This window comes from Dermacentor variabilis, chromosome 7 (genome assembly GCF_050947875.1).
Source record: "Dermacentor variabilis isolate Ectoservices chromosome 7, ASM5094787v1, whole genome shotgun sequence".
Classification (NCBI taxonomy): domain Eukaryota; kingdom Metazoa; phylum Arthropoda; class Arachnida; order Ixodida; family Ixodidae; genus Dermacentor; species Dermacentor variabilis.
The window spans coordinates 175,031,399-175,056,387 of NC_134574.1; the positions used below are offsets into that span (position 1 = coordinate 175,031,399).

Below are 24,989 nucleotides of genomic sequence, written 5' to 3' on the forward strand. Positions count from 1 at the left end.
CACCCGTACTATTCATATGCGATCTGCCACAAAATTTTGAGTATGGAAAAAGGATTTGTGGAGGGGGGAAAAAAACTTGGCCGTGAACTGGCCTACAAGCAAATCGTTAACTTGGAAGTGCCCTCCTTGTGGAATCTCTTGTCCTGTAGACCTGTGTGGCTGAACATGCACTGCTAAACCTTAATACAGATTCGCTATTCGAAATAACCCAGCTACTATGGCGAGAAAAGTATTGCACATTTAACATTTTTTTATTCCAGAACAGTCGAAGCCCTGTGTTTACTTCCAGCACACGCACACATTTGGATCCTTGTCAAGTATGTCGTCCAGCTCCTTGTAGCTCATGCCTGCAAAAAATGAAGTCTCTCGTGTTATGTGAATGCCTGAAAGGCCTTCAATAGTTGGCACCAATTTATTGTCTCGAGCATGTCATGCCTATTAGCTCTTCGTGGTTAAATTTTTGCCTGAACATAATATTTTGCCTGTATTCTAATAAAGGTTCTAAACTGTGCTGCACCACTGAAAGGCTTTGGAAGCCATACGCAGACAAATGAAACAAAGGGTCTCGGCCCAAGTAAACTTCTGTTACAGACCTCCCCTATTGGCTCTGGTTTCATTGTTTTCCATTTGAGGATGCCATACCACATAGTTTCTCACTATAACACCTAGAGGAAAATCTGGCGCTACTATCTATGGGAGTTTTCCAAGGAGCACTGTGCGTGTCTGCGAGGCTTGTATTGGCTGGTGTAAGAAGCTTCGCCTAGAATGTGGATGGGGCTACACAAATAATGAATTTTTATACGCAAAATCTTCATGAAAGTTCTTCATTCACGCATTTTGCATCTTCCAGTGACAATGAGCAAAACGAGAACAAGGTGAAAGCAAGAGCAAACGCTTCGACAAGCTCTTCGAGGCAACATATGCCTTCCTTGCCACGGTATATGTAGGTGGGGTTCTTCTAAAGGGGAGAGGGTGGAAGGAGGGTGAGAGCAGCAACAAGCGAAGGTGTGTTAGCGTGTCAAATTGAGAATAAAGGAGTGTTGTGCGTAAGGCCAAGGATCCGGCCATCTGTCAATTGCGTGTCAACATCCGTGTGTCTGCTGGCGTGCACAGCAGCTTTCTATTACCCGTTTCGCTGGTGGTCGTAGGCTATCGTGTGTCTGAAAGAGACAATAGAAGGAGCGGCAGAAACTGGTGCTCATTGGATACTGAAATGGTATAAATACATAATGGGGGGAAAATGGAAAGAACAATGAAAAAAAAAAAATTAAGTCTTGTTGCCTATAGCTTGAAATTTAGCATAGCGAATAGATACTAAAACTCCCTTTGAAACGTTTCAAAGGGAGCTTTAGAATCTATTCGCTGTTAAATTTCAAGTTTCGTTCTTTCAGTTTTCCATTTTAATTATTCATACCATTTCAGTATTCTGTCTTTTTTTTTTTATGAGCGCCGGTTTCTGCCGCTCTTTCAATTATCTCTTTCAGAGACATGACAGCCTACGACCACCAGTGAAACGGGTAATAGAGGGCTGCTGTGCACGCGGGCGTTGACACGTGATTGACAGACGGCCGGGTCCCTAGCCTTGCGCACAGCACTCCCTTCATTCTCGATTCGACACGCCAACACACCTTCTCTCGTTGCCGCACCCAGCCGCCTTATGCCCTCTCCCCTTTAGAACAACTCCACCTACATACACCGTGGTGAGGAAAGTATATGTTGCCTTGAAGACACGTCCAGATGTCAAAGCGTTGGCTCCTGCTTTCACCTTGTTCTGGTTTTGCTCAACGTACTACATTCACATCACCCGCCTTCCCTTATCTTCCAGTGATGTTTACTCACATACAGTGCATACTTAGCGAAGAACAGACAGACTGTTCAAAAGCAAGCACAAATCTTGTCTGTCCTCCAACTTTAGTGGCTCGCTGATACTTTTTAAGTTCCATAAAATTGTACATGCAATGACAAGCTCTCATAACTAGACAAAACGTGTCTTTGTGTTATAATAAAGCTAGAACAGCTTTTTATGTGCTGTTTTGGTAGAAAATTCATCATTCTGACGGAAGGAACGGTGCTTGCCAGGCACGTCTTCAAGGTGTCCTGGCTCTCCAAGAACAATGCCGATCCGAAGTCGCAATATACCGGCATTCCCATGCGTACCGCAGCACAGCAGCGCAGATTTCCCTCTAGGTAATATGGTGAGGAACTCTGTGCCATTCTAGCAGACAAGAGCATTTGATTTGTTTTAAGCCCAAATCCTTTTGCCAATTGCTTGGGGTAGCAAGATTCAACCAAATTGCATTGAGGCAAGTGTGAGTTAGCAGAATGTTGGATTCTCATGAGAACTGAATGAACTTTTTTTTTTTTTTTTTTTTTTCAAACCGAACACACTCAAATGTTCCTCTGTCCCTTCCCATTAATACTTCCTCTGGTTCATAATTATGTCAACTACGCATGGGCACACAAGCATGCTCTTCATCGTTTTAACTAGGCTTCAGTGTTCCAAGTGCACATGTAGAATGCTCGTTCAGAAGAGTGTTAACAGAATAGCACATCTTTGCACTTTGAACCACTGCACCATGGAGGCTTTGCCTAGTGCTGCAGTCTACCTAGAGCCAATTTTGATTTATACAAATGTAGTAAACATATGTAATTCAATTGAAATGGGAACAAACGGAAAGGTTGGAGATCAAGCAAAAGGGATGTGTCGCTGGAGCCAACATTTTGATACTGGAACTTCAGCTACAAATGCTATTCACACCCTCACTAATCCCCTCTCTCAAATTATGTGTACCCCCACAGCTCTTCTGCGTTAGTGTACCCTATAATAGGCGGCGTTTAAAACGTTGCCTCCAGCCTCATGCTTCCCTTGTTCACCCACTGCTCAGTGCATCAAATGCAATTTCCAAGTAACATATTGGCATGCTTTAAAATTCTTATGAGCAATAAAAAACTGTGCTAAACAACAGGACGAGTGAAGTGACACGGCACTGTTATTTATTGCTTGTAAACTTGAACCAACCAGCCCAAATGTGTACTCTTCTGCAGTTTAAAGTTCTTATTTAAAGTTAATACGACTTGCACCATGTTAATTAGGATAATGCATTCCTTGGGCCGCACAGCCAGAGAGTTCGAAGTTATTGAATTTCTGCATAATTGGAACATATGCTCAGCCTTTTTGCACATCCACCATATCTGGAGATGAGATATGAGCAAAACTAGCAGTTTCCAGGCTTTACTATGCAGTCTATCTTATAAAGACCAACAAAATTTTTTTCGTAAACTTTATAGTAGACCGGTTTACAGGAGTTTCACATTCACAAATTATCTTGAGCACAGCCAGGGGTGTGCACTGGCGGCCAGGCGAGCATAAGTGACAGTAACCTAGTCTCGAGGCACAGAAAGCAAAGGCATTTCATCTGCACTTGCCAGTGCTGTTGGCTAGAACGTTATGTGCATTCTTGTGCCAGTGATGCGGCACACAAGTAGAGCGGACCTGAAAAACTGCTCTGCTCACCTGTCTTCGCACATATGTCGTCGTAGCTGTGTGCTCCATCAAAGTACTTGGCAACAGATTTGCTCTTGGAAGTGCTGTCTGCTGCCCGCTTCAGGTCTATCGGATACTTGTGCAGACGACGGAGAAGGCTCTTCATGACGCCGTACTGTACAAGTTTTCTGGTAAATATGTGAAAAAACTGCTGTCACTTACTGGAGCATGCAACTGTTTCACATGCATGAGCAACTGAATTCCAGACACACTGAATCTAGGCTGCAAAAAGGCTGGGGATCACGGAAGCAACATAGACAAGTGCACTCTGTTTTGTCCCTTATATTTGGCTGCGTTACAGTTCTGGTAATCAATCGTGCACCAGCTAGCTCGTGAACGTGTTATATTGAATGCATGCAATCTTTATTCGTGGGCATAAATCGTGCACTGCACTTGCAGCAGACCTCTAGTTGGCACACATACCAAGAATGCTTGCAGCTCTGGTACAAGAGCCTGGTGCCACACGACGTCTCACAGCTTCAGAAAAGAATGCCAACTGCGCATTCATAAGAGACGGTCAAGGAGTTGAAAGCTTGCTTTCAGGTATGGTACAAAACACTTGCTAGCTTCCAATGGAATTTGGGTGACAAAAAAAATGGGATGGCTTTAGGAACATATTTTTAACAATCTTGTCCATTTCATCAATTTGGTAACAAGTAATTAAGGTGACTAGAATATAATGAACCTTTCCATATGGCTTTATAGATTTAGTACAAGTTTCCTGGCATTTGATTCAGCAGAGATAAAAGCGGTCATGGAGGCATACTATAGTTTAGGTGTAGAGAAAGCGCAGAAGTATCTTAATAAATTAGTGTCTACAATGATGCCATGGTTACCTTAATTCTTAACGAGTGGGAAAATATTGGTTAAATAACTTCGCAACCTGCAGTTTGCAGGTGACGTCCTGTTCAGCAATACTGTTCATGTGTAACAAATGATTGGAGTAATACGACTAAGGCAAGAGAATCAGAATCTGCGACTGTCAATCTGCTTCTAGAATCTTGCATGTGCAATATTTGTCTTGGCCTATTAGTCGCAGGTGGCCACGAGCATGAGAAAGACATCTACAGAAGAATAAAGGTGGGTTGCAGCACATACAGCAGTCGCTACCAAACGATCATCCTTGAGAATACAATCGTTGAATACTATTGCTGCTAACACATGGGGCAGAAAGTTAAAGTTTAGCAAAGAGGCTAGAGTAGAAAGTAAGGACTAACCGCGCTATGAGCAGTGGAATAAAAAATGATTGGTGTAACATTATGGATTGGAGAGCAATGGGAAAGTCAACATTCCAGTTCAAATTGGAAGAAAAAGGAAGTTAGACAGACCGTGTAATATCGTAAAGTAGGTAACTGGTGGTTTATAAGTAACGGAAAAGGTGCGAAGGGAAGGAAGAAGAAGTTCAGGACAGTATAAAATAATGCCCAGGTCCAGACAAGCAAACTTAGTCTCTCCGAGGGCCTGGTTAAGCGACACTTCCTGTGGAGTGCACTTGCCTGCGAGTGCTTGTGGCTAACCCTCTCCACGAAGTGTCGAACATACTCTATCTCAAATGTTGTAAACACCCCATACAATCTGATGAAAACTGCCATTCCTTGTCTGCTTGCCTTGGATATGATGGCTTGTAATGATCAATGATGTTAATGTGGTTGCAATGAATCGCTTCATTTGCATCCATCAATGATGTTAATGTGATTGCAATGAATTAATTCATTTGCATCCAAACTTGTAGGTGGTGTCCACATCCACTCCCAATGACTGAGCCCTGTGGGAAACAAATGTAGATCTTTAAGGATGTGCCTCTGCTGGCTACGCGCGGTGAAAACAATTGTGGGAGCCGGAGATGCGTCATAAACGTAGGGTTTTAGATAACACGCATACTAAATGCTGTTAATGCTACCAGCATTCTTTGGGTACCTTGATGCTTGATTGTCTGTCTGTCTGCGCATCTCTATAGCTCTTTTTCCCTGAACTTGGGTCACTGGATAGTCCATGGTCTAATGGGGTACTTCTTCGGGCTGCTGTGCCGAGGATTCGAAACCAACCATCGGGCCGACTGGGGTCACTGGGTATGTTTCGCTATTCAATCAAATGTTACGATGTCAACTTGGGAGCACTGGCTATGCGCCACTCGGCCTGTGCTGCTCTTCGATTAATCTTTTGCACCAACATGGGTCAGGGATATGTGCCACTAGGTAAGCACGGCAATGAACCTTTTTGATGCCAGGCTGACTGGTCTTCAATGACTTTGAAATTTCTGTGGTGCTCAGTGGATTTAGACACTGGCCATGCACAGACTTGGTGCATGGCCATGCGCCAAGTAAATATGTTAACCGGACAACTTACGCAAGGCATGCAGAAAAAGAACCGCATTAATTAAAGCACACCCCAGGGTTTAGGCAACACCACAGAAACGGTCGCACGTCAAATGAACATTTCTGTGCCCGCCACGGTAGCTTTGCAGCTATGTCATTGCGCGAGGTCGTGGATTTGATTCTGACCACGGCAGCTGCATTTCGATGGGCGCAAAATAAAAAAAAACGCTCATGCACTTAGATTTAAGGACACCATGGTGTCAAAATTTGGAATACGGAGTCCGCCACTATGGCGTGCCTCATAATTGTGGTTTTGGCACATGTAGCCCCATAATTCAATTAAACTTTACTACTTCTGCCACAGTGCGATGTGCCATGTGAAGAAATGCCAACACTCAACCCCCTGAGAGGCTATAAAAAATGGCGTGCAACAATGCCTCAAGCAAACACCTCTCCCTGTGTGTCCTGTGTGCTATGCACAGAAACAGCAGGAGTGCACGCAAGGTAATGTTTAATGTCAACTCTGCTTTCTCGCGTTGAACTGAACGTTGAAGAAATGAAACATTCGTTGTCAAAATCATCACTATTTATCATCAATGAAAGCAAACAGCACAGAAAGCTTCGCTTGCATCGATTCCCACTGTGCATGGGATCTGCGTAATTTTTACTTCATTCCTACAATCGGACGTACTCGTCGATGGGCTTGTTGGATTCCTGGCCCAAACACTCCTGAGTGCGTCGGCATTCGGCGCGCGTCTTTGCCAACAGGCAATTAGGTTCACGGAGCGGGTGGATGACTGTAAGCGGTGGCATCCTGCAAGGGTGGTTGGCTCACCAGGTCTTTTTGAGAGCAAGCAGTGTTGTCCCAATTGCTTTTTGTGAGAAAAGCTGCAGCTTAGAAGGGTCATGGCCTCTCAACTCGTTTGGCCCCACTTGCTACTTTGCGGCCGAGGCTATCACATCCGAGGCACGAGCTTGCCGGTTCACGCAAGTAGACCGAACAAGAAGGTGCAGCCCATTGTTAAATCTATTTAGAACCCTTGGAACCATATTTTATCTTATTGTGGCAGTTCGCATCGTATATCAAGTGCGAGGGTATACTTGCGATTAGAAATTTTCTATAATAAATTATGCTTGAACAAGTAAGGCGCTGCTCTCATGCATCTGCATCCAGATTGTTACATTTTTTTTCATACCGCCTACCTTGGGTCAGCTTTTCAGCGCTCTTGGGAAGGGGGGGGGGAGCAAAGGGGTCAGGCGGAAATTTGGGGGGGGGGGGGGCAGCCGCCCCTGGGTACAACATTGATTTGCTTGGTGCGATCCATTTGCTGAAATTTTCATGGAAAGAACTCGCACCTTCAAAGGTCGGGAATGTGCATGCCGGCTTTTCCTGCACCGTCGTCAGCGACCCTGATGACCAGCCAGACGATGACCAGACTTGCAGTTATCTGTACAAGGCTATTCATGAGATTGCTGGCCAAGAGGTAGAAGGCGACTTCGAGACATTCACGTTGACTGATGCTGCTGCTCCCATGGTCGCCCCAGCAACGGATGCAGAGATAATAATTGACACTGTTGGTGGCCCCAACAAGAACGAAGAGCTGGCAAACGAACAGTCGTGTGAAGTGCCAACTGTGGTGCAGACGTGAAAGTACCTACACATGCTGCGAAATAAGGTTGAATGCATGGGCGGTGACCACGGCCTCGTGCAATGCTTGGTCAAATTAGAGTCTGGGTTGCTCGCAGCCGGTAAGAACATGAAACAGCCAAAGCTCAGTGCCTTTCTTGCACCGGAATGAACCTTTGCTTCACTGGATAGATTGTATTTTGACTTCCTCGCAGCTGTGGCGCAATTAGAGCTTGACTGCTTTAGCTTTTCTCGAGTGGTCGCTTATATTTAATTGCCACTTATAACGAGAATTTTTTCGCTGTCCCGCTGACTTCGTTATGAGGGATTACTGTACAATGACAAACTGTTCGGGCATCCAATCTCTCTTGAAAATGGTGTGGCAGCGACGCACGATGTGCCTTTCTTGTTGATTGCAATGCCTTCATTAATTTACAATACATCACAACAGTTGCATCACCTGCACCTTGCCCTCTTTTTCTGCACTGCTGTCTGCACACTTTAAATGACTATGTGTGGGAACAACTAACCACAGTCAGCAAAACCATGTTGGACAGCACTAATATTTACACTGCCAGGAATACATAGCAGCCTGTGATAAAAACAACAGAGCAGCACTTTGTTTTCATCCGATACCTTTCGTCTATTCCGAGGCTGTGTGGATTAGTCCGGGCACAGACATCTCGAACACTGTTGCTCAGGTGAAAACTGCAGTACATCTCGAATATCGACCTAAACGTTGGCCTTGGTCGACCTAAAACAAAAATATTGTCTTAGATGTGGGTTTTAACGTCCTGAAACTGCACAGTTATGATAATCTATAGTGGAGGGCTCTGGATTAATAATGAACACCTAAAGCATAATACACAAGCATTTTTTGCACTGCACTCGCCTTGTGGCTGGGATGTTTCTACTGTGCTCAGCAGCACCAAGCCACCACCAGTGGCAGGCAAATTGTGCAGAAACCACCGTCTACGATTAACAATACAAGCAAATGGCCGTGCACTTGTAGATTTGCTTTATTAAAAGGATGGCGGCGTACAGTACTTGTTGCAGTAGGTAGCACTTGTTTCATGGCACGATTTCATAGAGAATGGAGTCGTTAACCAGCACATCTGTAGGAGGCTTTACACATAAACCGATTCGTAATATATGTGTGTTATCTCTAGCGGTGCAAGCGCAGGTGTGGAAGGCGGTCGCCATCCTCCTCTCGTGCTGGAGCCCTCTATTGCAGCTGCCACATAGGAGAGGGCTATCCTTATCAAGCGCTCCACTACAGCATCCAAACCTTCAGACGCCACACATGTCACCGCGCATGCATCTCAAAAGAGCTAGTTGGCATTCGACAATGTCTGTTGCCTGACAGCATGTGCCCTTTGCATCGGTGTCTTTTTCTCGGAAAGTCTCTGACCACCAACCACAAAAGAGGCAGCCAAGGCCATTGAAATTGACAAAATTGCAAATGACATGTTTACAGATGACTGATAATCTGTTGACAACTGATGAATTCCTTATTGCTGTCCTAAGCCGATGCACACTGCTCTGGCATACAGCGTCACATGGCTGCTTACTCGCAGTAACAGCAGCCAACAGTCGCACCACCACCCTGTAACTTTTGCGCGGTCAAGTTGGCCACTGAATTCGTTTACCTCTCTTTGAGAGCGCTGCTGTAGTGCACACTCCTTTTACATACTTGTTAGCATTTTGTGGCAGAACGTTGAAATGCAGAAAAATAGCTAGGAAAAATGTAATGAGCTGGAAACTGTTGGCAACGGTATGTTCAAATGCAATGCACAGTTTCACATTCAAGCTTACGTAATTATGCAAGTGTTAAATTTAGGTCACTGTTTTTTACTGATTGGGTAATCAATCATAACAAGGAAAATTCCTGTTTGGGCAAGGCTAACAAAACATCGTTAGTCCCATTCGCATATCTTGAAGCACTTTCTTTAATAGCTTGGCCTGCTTTATAACGCTTTAAAATAACAATCATGTTTGTTGTTTAAGTTCTTTCGTGTAATACCAAGTGCAATACAATCTTAGTGACGTACTGTTTAGACTTCTTCTTGCTTGCAATGTTCAGAAAACAATACCATGGTAGAAACCATTTCAATGCAGCAAACTTGAGGTTGCAATATTAGGTTCAAGAAGCAACTCGGAATGTTGTCTGAAGCAAGCCGAAGTTTTGACAGTCATGCCCATGCTGGATAGGAATTGTTATGGATGCCAGTGCCAAATTCCTCTCTAGTAGTTTTGGTACCTACTCCTCCACCCAACCCCCAAATGATGACAACACACATGAGCCAAATCACCTTGTCTTGCCACGTAGGAAATGCACTCCTTTTGAACAAGTGTATCTGCAGCAAGTGTCCTGATTTCTGGTGTTGTTGCATACACAGCAGAGTAGAGGAACAAAGGAATCAGCTGCACTATACCGTAATACCTGCAATGACAAAAAGAAAATACACACACACACACACACACACACACACACACACACACACACACAAACACAAACACATATATATAATTGCATAAATATATACAACAATGTCTTAGCACAGCAAAAACAGTCGCTGCAGGTACACATCACATATATCTGCAGATGACTGTTGTGTGCTGCTTCATTGCTGCAACAGCCCTTGGTAACGGTTTTTGAAGTTCCCAAATGCAACAGGGCATTTAATTGCACTGTTAGGCGAATTTAGCCTACACTGCAAGTTTATTGGAGTAGTGATAACCGTGTGGCTGTTACCTCAGTTCAGGCTTATCAGTGGGCTCTGAATCATAGTGAACAAATAGCAGCGCAAACTGACGAGACGAGCAGGCGACGCACACATGCGCTCACTTGCAACTATTACTTACGGAAGTGTACGAAATGTATACCATGACACACAAAAATAAACACATATACAACAATTGCAAGCAAGTGTGTGCCACTTAATTGGAACAGGCAGATGCAAAATGAAAGATTAAAAGAGTGCTATTATAACATTAACTCAGACGTTTCCTGGAATTTGGGAATACACTGCCAAGATTGTGAATGCATATCACATTTTGACGGTACGTACAACAGTGCTTAACTGCTCCTCTGGAAAGATGACAAGATTAATAGTTGAAGCAGTAAAGACAGTAAAGATAGATAAACTGGGTGACACATGTGTAAAAATGGCATTCCTGATGCTGACTAAAAAAGAGAAACAATTTCTTGGTAAGTAAGTTTTGAGCAATAAGCAGTTCTGAGTAAGCGGCAACACATGCACATTATTGTTATATCTGTTGCTTTATTTTCGTGTGTCACATCTATACATTTGGTACACTTCAGAAAAAAAAACATAGTTGAAAATAAAAGTCTGCGCATGTGTGCCTCTCCTACTCCTCTTGTCCTCATCAGTTCGTGCTTTTATTCGTTTACTATGTTACCTCGGGCTCTATAGCAGGCACACAAGCTGGTACAGTCCAGTCACATGGATGGCGTGTGGCAGCGGGATAAATTAAGGGGCAAGTGATGTGTCACTATACCTGTGAAAAAGCACCTGTGCGTGTTGTACATAGCATTGTTAGACTTGCGGGAAATAGTACATTCATCTATTCACAGCAAGGGCTGTGTAAAAAAATAGTACAGTCCAGTCACATGGATGGCGTGTGGCAGCGGGATAAATTAAGGGGCAAGTGATGTGTCACTATACCTGTGAAAAAGCACCTGTGCGTGTTGTACATAGCATTGTTAGACTTGCGGGAAATGGTACATTCATCTATTCACAGCAAGGGCTGTGTAAAAAAATAGTCTAAAGGCTTACGTGCAGAAAAGCGAGTTCATCATGCATCTCTAAGATTACACCAGGTTGGTGCATAACGTGTGATAACAGGCAGTCACAAAAAGTTCACCTTGAACAGACTACTCTGTAATATGGCATCAATTTGCGTTTGCTAAAGCTCATGACTATATTAAGTGCCATCAAGCCGCATGCAACTCTTGGCGACTGGACAAATAAGGCACTTAAAGGGCCCCTCACCAGGCCACATAGCAAATTTTTTTTATACCTTTCTTGGTTATATGCCTTCTAAGGAGTGTTTTACCGCAACAGTTCTTCGAATTGGTTCATTATTAGCTGAGATAGAAACCGTGTCTTGAACCCACGATTACAGGAAGCAAGCTTCACTGCCAACATCAACACACTCGCTACTTGCCCTGTCTAGCCTGCGCAAGCAAAATTCCTTCCCTGCATTTTCCCGTACCAGACTGGAGGATTGCGTCGCATACATATCACGGTCTCTGCCTTCCTTTTCTTTTATTTACTTTTTTTCTCGCATTCTTGGTGCGCGGCGCACTTATGGTGATGGTCTTGTGCCCGAGCCTGCAAGCGAGCGCATTTGTTTTGTTTTGGTCTCTGCACAATCTTGGGAGCTGTGTACGAGAACAGCTGCTTCTGCCAAATGGATCCCTCGGTGTGCGCATGTTTGGAGAGCTGAAACACTGTGCTGGACCACAATATACAATGACATAGTTTCATTCTCTGTGAGCGTGACTGCACGACATCGGAACAAGCAGATGCAACAGAAGTACATCTCTCATGCTACGGTACGAGGTAAAACAGACATGCAAACATTCAGTTAGCATGTTTTATTATTTCTCTTAACTTTAAAGTGATGTTATAGTACTGCCATTCACGTAAGCGCACTTGTGCGACCAACATCTGACTGTCCCGTTGTGAGTGTGGTACCTGTGAGGAGAAGGGCGCACACAGCGTTTGGTTTGAAATTTCAGCTCTTTTCGTAGCGGTGTAGCACTTTGCAGACACTATCATTCGCGCCCTTTGTGTGCAGTGCGCTTGTAAGCCCAAATGGCCAGACCTGGTGAGGGGTTGTTTAAAAGAGCTTTGACACATATTTTTGAACTTGTAGAGACTCTACCACAAGTTTCTTGCAGCTAAAAGGAAGACATTGAGTGAGCAAGTATGAGTGTTAAACGCTTGTAAGGTATTTTAATTTCATAATAAAGTTCATTTCAGAACGCCAGACCTGGGGTCATCAGCACAGCAACAGGATGGATAAGTGAGCGCTTGTGCCTTCTTTGTCTCTTACTTCATCCTACGTTTTTTATGAGCGGTCAACTGACGTTACGACATGGAGTAAAGTTTGACAACACCGTGCTACAACAAGGCCAGGGACGATGACGTTGCTCACAAAGAAATAAACCAGAATTGTGGCTGTGGTCGTGTGGCATCCGCAGTGACCATAGGATATCGTGATGATATCCACCTCCTCTGTACTGAAACAAGAACGGTTTCGTAGAAACCGGTACCGTGAATGCCAAATGAATGGAACACGGGTACCAACTTAGATTGGCCACCCAGAGGTACAATGTTGACAAAACTGCTTAAATGGAACACTTTTTTTGTGAACTCCAGCTAAATGGTACTGGAATTGAAGCTAAGCTACCATGTACTTCCTAGGCTGTAATACCACATACGAAACATGAACAGTACAACAACCATATAAAATGTTCATGCTAAACAGTCAAGAAAATCCAATCCATCAGGTAGTTGCGCTGCTGTAGCATTAATGGGTGCAGTGTGGTGTTCACACTGCCTAGTTCTCACATTATGCACCTTGTGACAGTGCCAATCAAAAAAGAAAGAACAAAGCACACAAACGGGCTACAACAATGGACGTTGTAAAAAGACTACAAGCGCAGCAATGTTTCATATCTTTAAGTCCTTGTCACAGATAATTAAATACTAAGAGAAGATGCATACTGTTCGGAACTGCAGCTTTTTGAAAGACCTTACCGGGGTGTTACCTGTAAAGAGGAGATACACCCTGCCTGGAAGTGCAGCTTTTTATTAAAGGACCTGATCCAAGGCGTACATCTCGATATGAATAAACACATGGACTGTTCCTTTGGTTCAAGCATCCATGCAGCGCAAGAGTTTTTATCAGTTGCCCCATTTCGAAAAAGAAGGCAGCAGAGTTGCATCTAAAATGGACATTAATGGCTTATGCACATGCTAGAGATGATATTTGTAATAGATCGCAATGATGTGAATTTGTTCACCACAGAAAAAAATTTAAATGCTCAATGCTTTTTAAAAACCAACTTCTTGATTTTGTGCCATTCGCTTAAACGAAACATTTTACTCTGTCCCTTCGAGTTCCATTTAAGCAGATTCTGTGGTTCTATAGTATATTGCTTAGGGCATTCTGGCACGTCACACAATTTTTTTTTTAGGGTTCATTCATTTACTTCCTGAAAAATGACATGTCAAACATGTTATGTCAGTATTTTCTTTAAATGAGATCTGTTAAGCATGAGTCCTTTGTGTACACTAAAACACAACTGACCATAGCCGAAATAATTTCATCAGTATTTGCCTAGGAAACTTTCTAGTATGCAAGGAACACACTATGCGCGTGAAATGTACAGGCGCCGACAATAGTGGTATATACTCCACACAGCGGGAGCCGGAGCAACGTCTAACTGCATCGCAACGCCATCTACAGGCAGCATCTGGGATCAACAGCCAATGGGTGCCCTTTACTATCTGCAGGCATGTCGCTTGACTCGTGTCAATGTAGATGGCGTCGCAATGCAGTGTGCCGCTGCTCCGGCTCCTCCTGCGTGGAGTATACCACTTTTGTCGGCGCCTGTACCTGAGGACATGCAACCTGTGTTAGGTGACTGCAGTCCTTACTCATCAGACAACCTCTGAAGGTCCTGTTGCACTTGCACCACAACTCAAGCTCGTAACTACAGGGCGTTCTTGATCTGCACTTTGCATCCTTGAAAAGCAGCTTTATTGTGTGTTCATGGATCGTATGTGCTTTTTTTTATCATTTTGAGCGTTGTATTTTTCGTACCCGGGCTGGCATGCCAGATCAGCAGTTCTCTCTCGATGTCGGAGCTCCCAAACCTGAAGAGCTCTTGTCTGTGTGGCGCTCCTGATGCTTGGGAAAACACGGGGAATTCGAGAGATGGAAATTCAAGACTATGAGCAAAACGTGAACAAGGTGAAAGCAGGAGCCAACGTTTAGACAAGTGGACTTGTCTTCTTCGCCTCGAAGAAGACAAGTCCACTTGTTGAAACGTTTGCTCCTGCTTTCACTTTGTTCACGTTTTGCTCATCGTCTCCTGATGCTTGACACTTTTTCCCTCCTTATCTGTGGATCATGTAGCCTGGGAGGAACCATGTGCCACATATGCAGCCCTATGCCTGATCCTCATCTTACGCAAACATGCCAAGCACACTATCAGCACCACACAACACAGTTCCAAGCTCCAGTGTCTGGGAAAGCAAAGTAGCAAGGGATATACAAGCAAGGTTATAACGTAAATGCCAAAACATCAATGACAAAAAATAACTGCCATCGGAGCACTCACAGCATGTTCCTGATGCACTCTTTGACTAGGCTAACCTCAACGTCGGCTTCAACTGCAATCTTGGCCACATGCCTGAAGCCATCAATGTATGGCAGGATCTGAAATAACCAGGAACAGAATTTACTCCCACTGCAAGAATAAATGCCAGGAGAAGCAAACATTAATGCTGATACATTATTCAATGTAAACCAGGTGTCAAGAATTCAATTCAGCAGGATTATTCATTAAAGGGGCCCTGCAACACTCTGACCATGGTAAACAAATCGTACTAGATGCAAGAGGATGCCTCCATGAACACCTGAGCTAAATATTACTCGATTCCATGCAGCGAGGAATGCCTCTGTCAAGATCGGTCATGCTTTCCTACGACTCCATCAAATCTCTGCCATCTAAACTGCACACAAACACTATGGCGGCCTCATACGACTATTGGCTAGATGTGTGAAAACGTTGCAAGCAATATTAACCTTATGAATGACCCCAAAGTGTCTTCAAGAATTAACAATGTTCATGATACTTGACACACTTGACGTGATGCTCAGTGCGAGCGTGGCTAGCACCTCCCCATTTGTCCGTAGCCTCCGCAGTGCATGCCACTGATGAAGGAGCAGAAACACGGCTGGGGGGGATGAAAGGCGACCTTTAAATGCCGCGAACTTCGCTTTTACTAAACACATAGAAAAACTTCTTGCTGCAAGATATTTCTAAAATTGCGTCCTTTCATTTCTTCAATAAAAATTTACTTCAATAAATTTCAATAAATTCCACTTCAATAAAAAGTGTTACAGAACCCTGTTCTGTTAAAATGCCAAATCAGTGACACAAAACGGATGATGATGCTATGCGAAGAGCTCGTGATGCAATTTCTACCGTGAACAACATTTTGTCTGAACAAGAGATGGCAATACAGCTGCCAAGAAAGTCAGGCTAGCAGTTATGCATGACAATTCTCACTAAAACTGTTTTCCAGGTATTGCTGTGTTGCAGACACAATGTTACGTCTGCTCGAAGCAGTAAATATGGCTCATTAATCTGCAAGAAATCTGGCAGATCTTGCAGTTTAGCACAGAAGCAAGGAAAATTTCAGATGCAAAAGAGAATACATTGGTCAGATAGCCTAAAGCATGATTTTTTGCAAATGGGAGCGAGAAGCTTTGCGGAAAAAAGACCTTGACAGGAGATACGCTCACCTGCAACTGCATACATCTTCAGAAACAAACCACCAGGAATGTTATTGCACATGCACTGCCATTAAGAATTGTGGTTTAAAAGATAAGAATAAAAAGAAAGAGATTTAAAATTTCTTTTTATATAAAAAATCACCTAAATAGGGGTATGCATGCCTAGATCAATAATGACAGCTTGTGTTGGTGATGGAAACAACGGCATGTGCAAGTGGCCAGACAGAAAACGTTCCAAAAAAACCCTTCAGGGGAGGGGGTGCAGAAACTTCAGCCAAGAGCAAGGAACGTAAATTCCTTGTCCATCAGACGCACTGACGGGGCACTAGTACGAACAGCGTGAGCATGAATCTGACCAACCTCGAGGATTTCCCTTTCAAGTGTGCCTTTGGATATGCCTGTAATCTCGGTTTTATCGAAAAAGGCTTTACCGCCACAATCCCTGCAGTGTGCAGGAAGGTGCGCGGCATTTCACGGGGCCTTTAAAGATGAAGAATGCTCTCTTAGCCTGTCATTTAGACAGCACCCCCTGTTTGTCCAATGTAAACTTTCCCACAGTCGAGTGGTATCTTATAGTATACCACTTTGGCGGCACAAGAGACGAGGGGTCTCGCGTGTTTCTTTTCACAGGTCTTGTTCTTCTTTCGGCCGTTTGCAAGGGTGCACAACCGAGAAAGCTTAAGGGGAGCTGTGAAGGCGAGGTAAACGCCATGTTTCTGTCTAATCCTTTTAAGGATTAGTGTGAAATGTGGATATGTGGCATCACGACAAACTTAGTTGGCCTCTGGCGTGGCGTGGTATTGGGTGAAGCCTGAAGCTTCTTTAAAAGCGTTGTACCTACTGCAACTAGCACATTCGAAGGGAATCCCGAGGCTTTCAGACAAAACACTTGCGAGTCAAAACTATGACCAACCCAGTGTAAGAGGAGTCGAAAGGTAGAATGGCCTTCTTAGAGCGCGGCAAATATTCCCAACAGAGGTGTTCGTCACAGTTAAAATAAAGTGCTAAATCTAAAAAGCAGTGTGTGCCATTGTCGGGAAGTTCCATTGTGAAAGATAACGAGAGCAAGCATTGTTTGAAATACAATATTATTTTTTTTTCATTTCATTTATTATACCCCTCAGGGGCAAGGGCATTACAGAGGGGAAGTGGTAAATACAAAATAATGAAGAAGACAAATACAGTTGGTTACATGAGTGTTCAGATGGCACCTGTATCAAAAATATTAGCTAAGGCTTCACGGAACTGTTCATAATTAGTAAGGCCTACAACTTCAGCGGTAAGATGGTTCCAGTCACGTGAGATTCGCGGCAGGAATGATTGTGAGAAACAGTTAGCACTGCATGACAAAATGCCGACTTTGTACTGATGATCCATGTGACGGGATACATAAATTGGATGGGGGATGAAGTGATCTCGTAGAATATGATGATGGTACAACTTGTGGAAGAGGGCAATATGAGACACTTTTCTGCGAGATGTCAGCGATGGGAGGCAAAGATTACATTTCATGTTAGTTATACTCGCTGTGCGGCTGTAGTTAGCAAGAATAAAACGTACAGAGTTATTCTGAACCATCTCGAGGTCGGTGATTAGGTTTTAATGAGCAGGGTCCCATACCAGAATCGCGTATTCGAGTTTGGGTACTATTAATGTTTTATATAACAAAAGTTTCAAATTAGTAGGTACGCTGAAAAAGTTGCGACGTAGGTAGCCAAGCATGCGATTAGTGTTTTTAATTATGTTCTCAGTATAAAGAGACCAGCTGAGGTTAGGAGTGATGTAAACACCAAAATATTTACACGAAGAAACTGATTCTAATGACATGTTGTCAATGTAGTACGACGGTATGGTAGATGTTTTCCTAGACACACACATCACTTTGCATTTATTAATATTTAGCTCCATGAACCGTTCATTGCACCAGTTAGTTCCCCATAGTGATAAGGTCCAACTGAAGTAATTTGATATCGTTAGCATTGGCAATTTCCCTGAAAAGGACGCAATCATCAGCGAACAGATGGATGTGGGAGTTGATAAGCGAGGGAAGATCATTAATGTAAATTAGGAAGAATAGGGGTCCAAGGACGGAACCCTGTACAACACTTGAACGGACCTCTGTAAAACCAGAGTTAATGCCGTTAGCACAAACAAATTGCGAGCGGTTGAGAAGAAAACGCTCAATCCATTTCAAAAGGTTACAGTCAATGTTTGTTAAGTTTTAGTTTGTGAAGCAATAGTTTGTGACGCACCTTGTCGAATGCTTTTGAAAAATCCAAGAATATACAATCGGCTAGTGATGATTGGTCAAGAATATGGTGTAGTACGTGTGCAAATGATATTAATTGGGTTTCACAGGAGTAAGATTTCCGAAAACCGTGTTGTGCTGACGGAAAAATAAGTTCAATTCAAGGAAATTAACCAGGTTGGTAAAAGTAATGTGTTCGAGCATTTTACAGCATATACTGGTGAGAGAGATTGGACGATAATTATAAAGGGATTCCTTGCTGCCGGATTTATACACTGGAATCACCTAGCCTATTTTCCACTTAGGTAGCGTACAATGGTCAGGGTATTGCTGGAAAAGTTTGGATAGTATGATAGAAGAATAATCTGAACTGTTTTTTTAAGAATTTTGAGTTAATACAATCATACCCGGGAGCAGAACGAATGCACAGTCCATCAATAAGCTTACTGACACCGCATGGGGCAACAATTATGGAGGGCATGTTTGATGAGGCTGTGAAATTTTCTGAAAATGATGGCTTAGTATGGTGGCAGAGAGGTTGGAAGGAATTGGAACACCTGAAGAATCGGTTTGTTGTCAGTCGAAGGAATAATCACACCCCAAAATTTTTTAACATTGGTGGTAGGCATTGAAGAGAGAACATGTGAATGGAAGTGCTTTTTGGCATGTTTGAGCGCTTGCACATATGCGTTTGACGCTGCAGTATACGATGCCCAGCATTCAATTGTGGGTGAAAGCTTTGCAATGCGGTAGAAGCACTTCTTTTTATTTGATAAACGCTTAATGTGATTATTGTACCAGGGAGAGTTTGTGCCAGTTGTAATGGTGCATTGAGGAATGTACTGTTCAGTTAGATGGGTGACTATAGCTGTGAACATGTTCCAATTAATTTGTACACTACGGTGTTCAAAGCCATCAAGGAAAATGACGATAAAAGAAGATAGTGTGTTATGGCTTGATAATTTGCTCTGTAGTAGTCTTGTATTATTTTTTTCTTGTTAGTTTTCGGACGGTCTAGTTTAATATCAAACTGTAGAAGCAAGTGGTCGCTAATTCCTGGCAGATACGTTACAGGCGATACTATGTCGGGTCGATTAGTGCGGACTAAATCTAGTGTATTCGCCGTGTTAGCTGTTATTCTAGTTGCCTGAGCGCACATCTAAAAAGTCGCGAGCTTGAGATGAGAGTGGGAATATTAAAGGGAGGTTGGTATTCCATGTTATGTTTGGTAAATTAAAATCTCCAAGTATGAACAGCGGTGATGAAGGAAAGCGTGTTGCAACTATGTTAACAGGTTCACAAAGTTTACTTCTCTCCACCTTGCGGGTTCCCGCTGAACTATTGCGTCAAGCTCTTGCCTTTGCTTCTGAGTTGTTGATAAATTCGAATTCTGCCATCTGCTGGACGCCTGGTTGGCTCGGATGGTAGAGTGGCTGCCCCGGAAAGGCAGTGGTCTCAGGTTCGAGTCCCGGACCAGGACGAATTTTTCTTCAACTGCAAAGCTTTCCTTTCGAGGAACCCTAATTCATGGGTTTCCTTCGTAGCACTTGGCTATGTTTGGGTGGATGTCTAATTTTCCCCAAACGGCACTGCAAAAGTATCTGCAAAATGTTTAAGTCGGAGACATAAAAACAAGACCAACTCTTAGAAAGTTGGCTCAGGACTTTGTGCCATGAGTTGAAAGGTCGAAACTGCAACGCAGCTGCGTTCCTGCGCATTTGCCAAAAAAATGCCAAGGCTGCAACAGATATTCTATGTGGCAGGGTACTGCTTCAACTACTGAAAAAGAGCAAATGTCAGTCGGGCATTGTACCTGTCGTATTACAGGGGGGAGCATCAGTCACTGCCAATGTGCAACAAGTACTGGAAAAAGGGCCAATATTTAGCTCGGCAGCGTCAGTGCCCAAGTAAGATTTGCTGGCGGCAGTTCATAAGATTGCTGACAAATCGCTCAGTGAAGAAAGGGATCAACGTCTCTCTGATGGAGCGATGTTTTACAACGCGCTCCACCAGGCACTTTGATAGGCCTTTCCATTCTTCATGGCACCGCAGCGTTTTTCCGAAACTCTGACCTCAACATAGTAATTAGTGACGAGCAAGGAGCCTTCGTTGTTCTCCCGACGCCTATGTTCAAGGGGAAGGCTACTGCTGCTATAAGGAAAAACTTCAAAGAAGCGGACGCCATATCTGCGAAAGTCAAAGCCAGGGCAACAACTCTTTTGAATGACTTGATTGAAACTGGATGCACTTGAAAGCTCAGAAAGTTTTGCAAAGGCGACGCTCAGGGTATTCTTTGCCGCAAAAACCCACAAGCCACTGTGTCCCTTCCGAGGCACAGTAACAGAAAGAGACAGTTGGCAGCGCAACATCTGTGTTTTTCTTCAGCATCACCTCAAAGCGCTCGCACCAAAGGACCCATTTGTGCTCCAGAATTCGGACTGCCTTGTGCAGACTATTAGCATAGGAGTACTGGGGGCGAACTTCGCAAGGTCTGTGGACAGTGAGGAGTTATCTTATTATATACTGCATGATGGACTCTTTGTAACTGTCCGGGAAGCAACTGATTCATACGGCGTTGTTCTCTTTCAGAACGACTGCCTTATCCCTGCAGAGGGGTTTCTTGAGCTTTTGGACTGCTACTTCACCTCTACTATTGTTAACTTTGACAGTAAGATTCACATACAGAAAAAGGGCATATGTATACGATTGTGTGTGGCACCCATTATGTGTGAAATTTTCTTAGCCACATTTGACTCTTTGCTTCAGCAAAAATTGAACCAGGACATTGTTCTTAAAGTTCATAGATATGTGGATAATTTTCTTGTCTATTTATCTGTTGCACATAATGCCATTAGCACTGCAGCAGCTGAGTGAGTGTTGCTTTGTTTCAAACAATGCTTGCTCTCGTTATCTTTCACAATGGAACTACCTGACAATGGCACACTGTGGTTTTTAGATGAGCACTTTATTTTAACTGTGACGAACACCTCTGTTGGGAATATTTGCCGCGCTCTAAGAAGGCCATTCTACCTTTCGACTCCTCTTACACTGGGTTGGTCACAGTTTTGACTTACAAGTGTCTTGTCTGAAAGCCTCGGGATTCCCTTCGGATGTGCTAGTTGCAGTAGGTACAACGCTTTTAAAGAAGCTTCAGGCTTCACCCAATACCACGCCACGCCAGAGGCCAAATAAGTTTGTCGTGATGCCATATATCCACATTTCACACAACCTAAAAAGGATTAGACAGAAACATGGCGTTTACCTCGTCTTCACAGCTCCCCTTAAGCTTTCTCGGTTGTGCACCCTTGCAAATGGCCGAAAGAAGAACAAGACCTGTGAAAAGAAACACGCGAGACCCCTCGTCTCTTGTGCCGCCAAAGTGGTATACTATAAGATACCACTCGACTGTGGGAAAGTTTACATTGGACAAACGGGGGGTGCTGTCTAAATGACAGGCTAAGAGAGCATTCTTCATCATTAAAGGCCCTGAGAAATGCCGTGCACCTTCCTGCACACTGCAGGGATTGTGGCGGTAAAGCCTTTTTCAATAAAACCGAGATTACAAGCATATCCAAAGGCAGACTCGAAAGGGAAATAGTCGAGGTTGGTCAGATTCACGCTCACGCTGTTTGTATTAGTGCCCCATCAGTGTATCTGATGGACAAGAAATTTAACTCCCTCGCACTTGCCTGAAGTTTCTGGGCCCCCCTCCCTCTGAAGGTTTTTCTGGAGTGTTTTCTATCAGGCCACTTGCACATGCCGTTGTTGCTATCACAAACACAAGCTGTCATTATTGATGTAGTGGTGTATGCCCCTTTGCTAGGCAATATTTTATATTAGAAAACATTGTAAATATTTTTTTTTCTTTTCACAATTCTGGATGGCAGCACATGTTCCTGCTGCTTTGTTTCTGAAAATATTTGTAGTTGCAAGTGAGTGTCTATTCTGTCCTGCTGTTGTTTCTTCCACAACGCTTCTGCGCTCCCCTTTGCAAAAATCATGTCACACGAACTAGCCCAACAGCTTACTATGCTAAGCCCTAAAGCATGTCATCACCATCATCAACATAATGGGAAAAAGGCCCTTCCCAGTGATCTTTAATTAGTCCAGTCTTATGCCAGCTGTAACTTTCCCTACTTTCATCACACCACCAATTTATCTGCTGTGCCCAACTGCGCTTCTTCCCTTCCCTTGGCACCCATTCTATTATAGCTCTAGTCTGCCCAACTCCATTTCCTCTCAGATTTCTTTGTCAACTATCCAAGTTTTTGCCCAATATACTGCTGGTTGTAACTGGGTAGTGCCTGTCATATTCTCATAATTAGGGTACACTGTGAATGAATAACTGTCCTAGATAAGCCAACTATTGAACAGACTCTAGGGGTTGACAGCCAATCCCAAATTCTTGTTCACTTGCCGCTATTGAACAGTACGATGATGCATTGTGCATCGATGGGCTAGTTGGTTAAGCATGATCTATAAAAAGGTGGAAACAGCATAAAAACGTTGACACACAGAATGAGAAAAATGCTCCACAGGTGCTGATTACGTTTATCTTCTGCCCATTAGTCTTCAGACCTACTCTTACACTTTGTCAGCCAAGGACTTCACTCATTTGTTGCGAGTAATCTCCATCACTGCTGAACAGGAAAAAGTAATCTGCAAACAAGTTGTTGAGGTGCTCTCCATGGATACTTGCTCCTAATCTTTCCCAGTCTAACAAATCTTCTAAGTGTGAATTGAATAGCATTGTAGAAATTGTGTCTCCTTGCCTGGCTCCTTTCTTTACTGGCATTTCTTCACTTCCCATGAAGAATTAAAACAGCTGCTGAATACTATTTATATATACTTGCCAAGATATTACCATATGCTTCCTGTACTCTTTGACTACACAATGCCTTCATAACTACTGGTATCTCCACTGAACCAAATGCCTCTTCATAATTTATGAAAGCCATACAGAGAGGATGATTGTACTATGCAGATTTCTCAATTACCTGAATGATGGCATAGATGTGATCCATTGTTGATACCCCTTCCTGAAGTCAGCCTGTTCTCTGGGTTGACCTGAAGCGGAGTGTCTCCCTGATTCTATTGGAAATTGCCTTGGTGAATATTTCACACATCACTGAAGGCAAGCTAATGTGCCTTAAATCCTTCGTAGTGTCCTTCCTCTTATGGATTAGTACAACACTGGCATTCTTTCAGCTCTCTTGTATACTTCAAGTCTAGAGGCATTGCAAATTAAAGGTTTCAAGCCTTTCGAGTATATGATCAAACTGACTGTTATTCCACTTCTCCTGCCACATTTCCCCTGAAAATGTCTAGCAAACCTCAATGCTAGTCCCACAGGGAACTACTCCTGCTTCCTTTTTTTGTTACTATGTCATCACGGTTACATGACTACTCTGGGTATCGTACAGCTCTGCATATAACACATCTGCTGCATTTACTACATCGTCGAAATCGCCAATGACATTGTTCTGCTTATCTTTTTGAGTACATAATGTCAAGTTTCCTTCTAACTAATTTCATGCTGCCATATTTTTTTACTGCTTCCTCAATCTTTTTGATGCTGTTATTTCAGATATCACTTATTTTCTTCTCTTTTGTGAGGTTTGACAGTTCGGTCAATTCTACCTTATCTCGGGAGTTAGTTCTACGTGGTGAATGATATGCTATATGTCTGCTCACAACATTGACTGCTGTTTCCTAATGTTCCAGTAATTGCACAATGTTGTCACTTAAGACAGCAGTAACAAAAATTTTCAACACGAAAGCAATTAAATAGAGCGAGTAGCCTGAGGTGTTGTACCTTATATATTCCTGTTTCTGAAAGAACATTTCAAAACAAAAAAGGCTGTGAGGTAGAACAAAGGAAGAAGCAGATGGATGCTGCACTGCTTCAGTGTTGCTGCAACTATGTTTCTGTCACTGTGTATAACTAAGCTGCTTGTTTGCTAACCTTCCACAAAAGCAGCACACCTTAATTGCAAATTTACCTCCCTTTCAGCCTCACACTTCTGACCATGGAAATACCATGAACTCACTACTCCGCCTCTTAAAAAGTTTTCAATGCAGCAGCCCAGCTCAGCTCGTCGGCGTTATAAGCTAATTAAATTATATAAGTACACTCACACGTTACAGTGGCGTGTCTGTAAAACAACTCGGTAAAGAAAATCTGTTTCTTTACACACCCACACTCTCGCTTCCTTCTTTGCTAACAAGTGATGTCACTGCAAACACTTTGGGTGGGACATCTTTGCCCTCAGCAGCTGTGGAATAGTACTACAATTGAACAAACACACAGTGTTCTTTGTCTACATAAACACACCAAAAGGACAGGTGCCTCGGGGGCTCAGGGGACATCTTTACCATTAGAAAAAGACAGTGGATTTCCGGCAGCACCAGGATTTGAACCCAGCACCTCCCGCATATGAGGCAGTTACTTTGTTATATGATGTAGCAACAAGGAGGCACACATCACTGAATACCACTCACAAACAAATCTAGCAAACAACACCTTAAGCTTTATGACATCCGAATGGTTACTGGTTGATTAATGTGAGCAATGGACATATGGTGCTAATGCCATGGGTTTAACTTGGTCTTAGGTTCCCTGCGAAACAGAACAGCCAGTCTAGTTAAGGCTCCCGTGTTCGAGTGGTAATGCAGCTACATTGCACATTTGCC

The 24,989-nt window shown here is 43.4% G+C and overlaps 1 protein-coding gene across 6 annotated transcripts in view; it reads right to left on the reverse strand.

Moving 5' to 3' along the window:
* Positions 1-230: 230 nt before the first annotated feature.
* Nprl2 (Nitrogen permease regulator-like 2) overlaps positions 231-24,989 on the reverse strand; it is a 61,816-nt gene continuing 37,057 nt past the window's right edge. For 4 of the 6 annotated variants that reach the window (XM_075700349.1, XM_075700348.1, XM_075700347.1 and 1 more), the window contains 5 exons: positions 14,868-14,965; positions 9,799-9,929; positions 8,123-8,240; positions 3,515-3,672; positions 231-347 (listed from right to left, as the gene is read on the reverse strand). In XM_075700349.1, the coding sequence (XP_075556464.1) occupies positions 280-347; positions 3,515-3,672; positions 8,123-8,240; positions 9,799-9,929; positions 14,868-14,965 (573 nt within the window). In that variant the 3' untranslated portion in view covers positions 231-279. Of the gene's footprint in view, positions 348-3,514; positions 3,673-3,967; positions 4,041-5,186; positions 5,310-8,122; positions 8,241-9,798; positions 9,930-14,867; positions 14,966-24,989 lie in introns of those variants that run through there. The other 2 variants (XM_075700351.1, XM_075700350.1) reach the window with 2 other exon arrangements.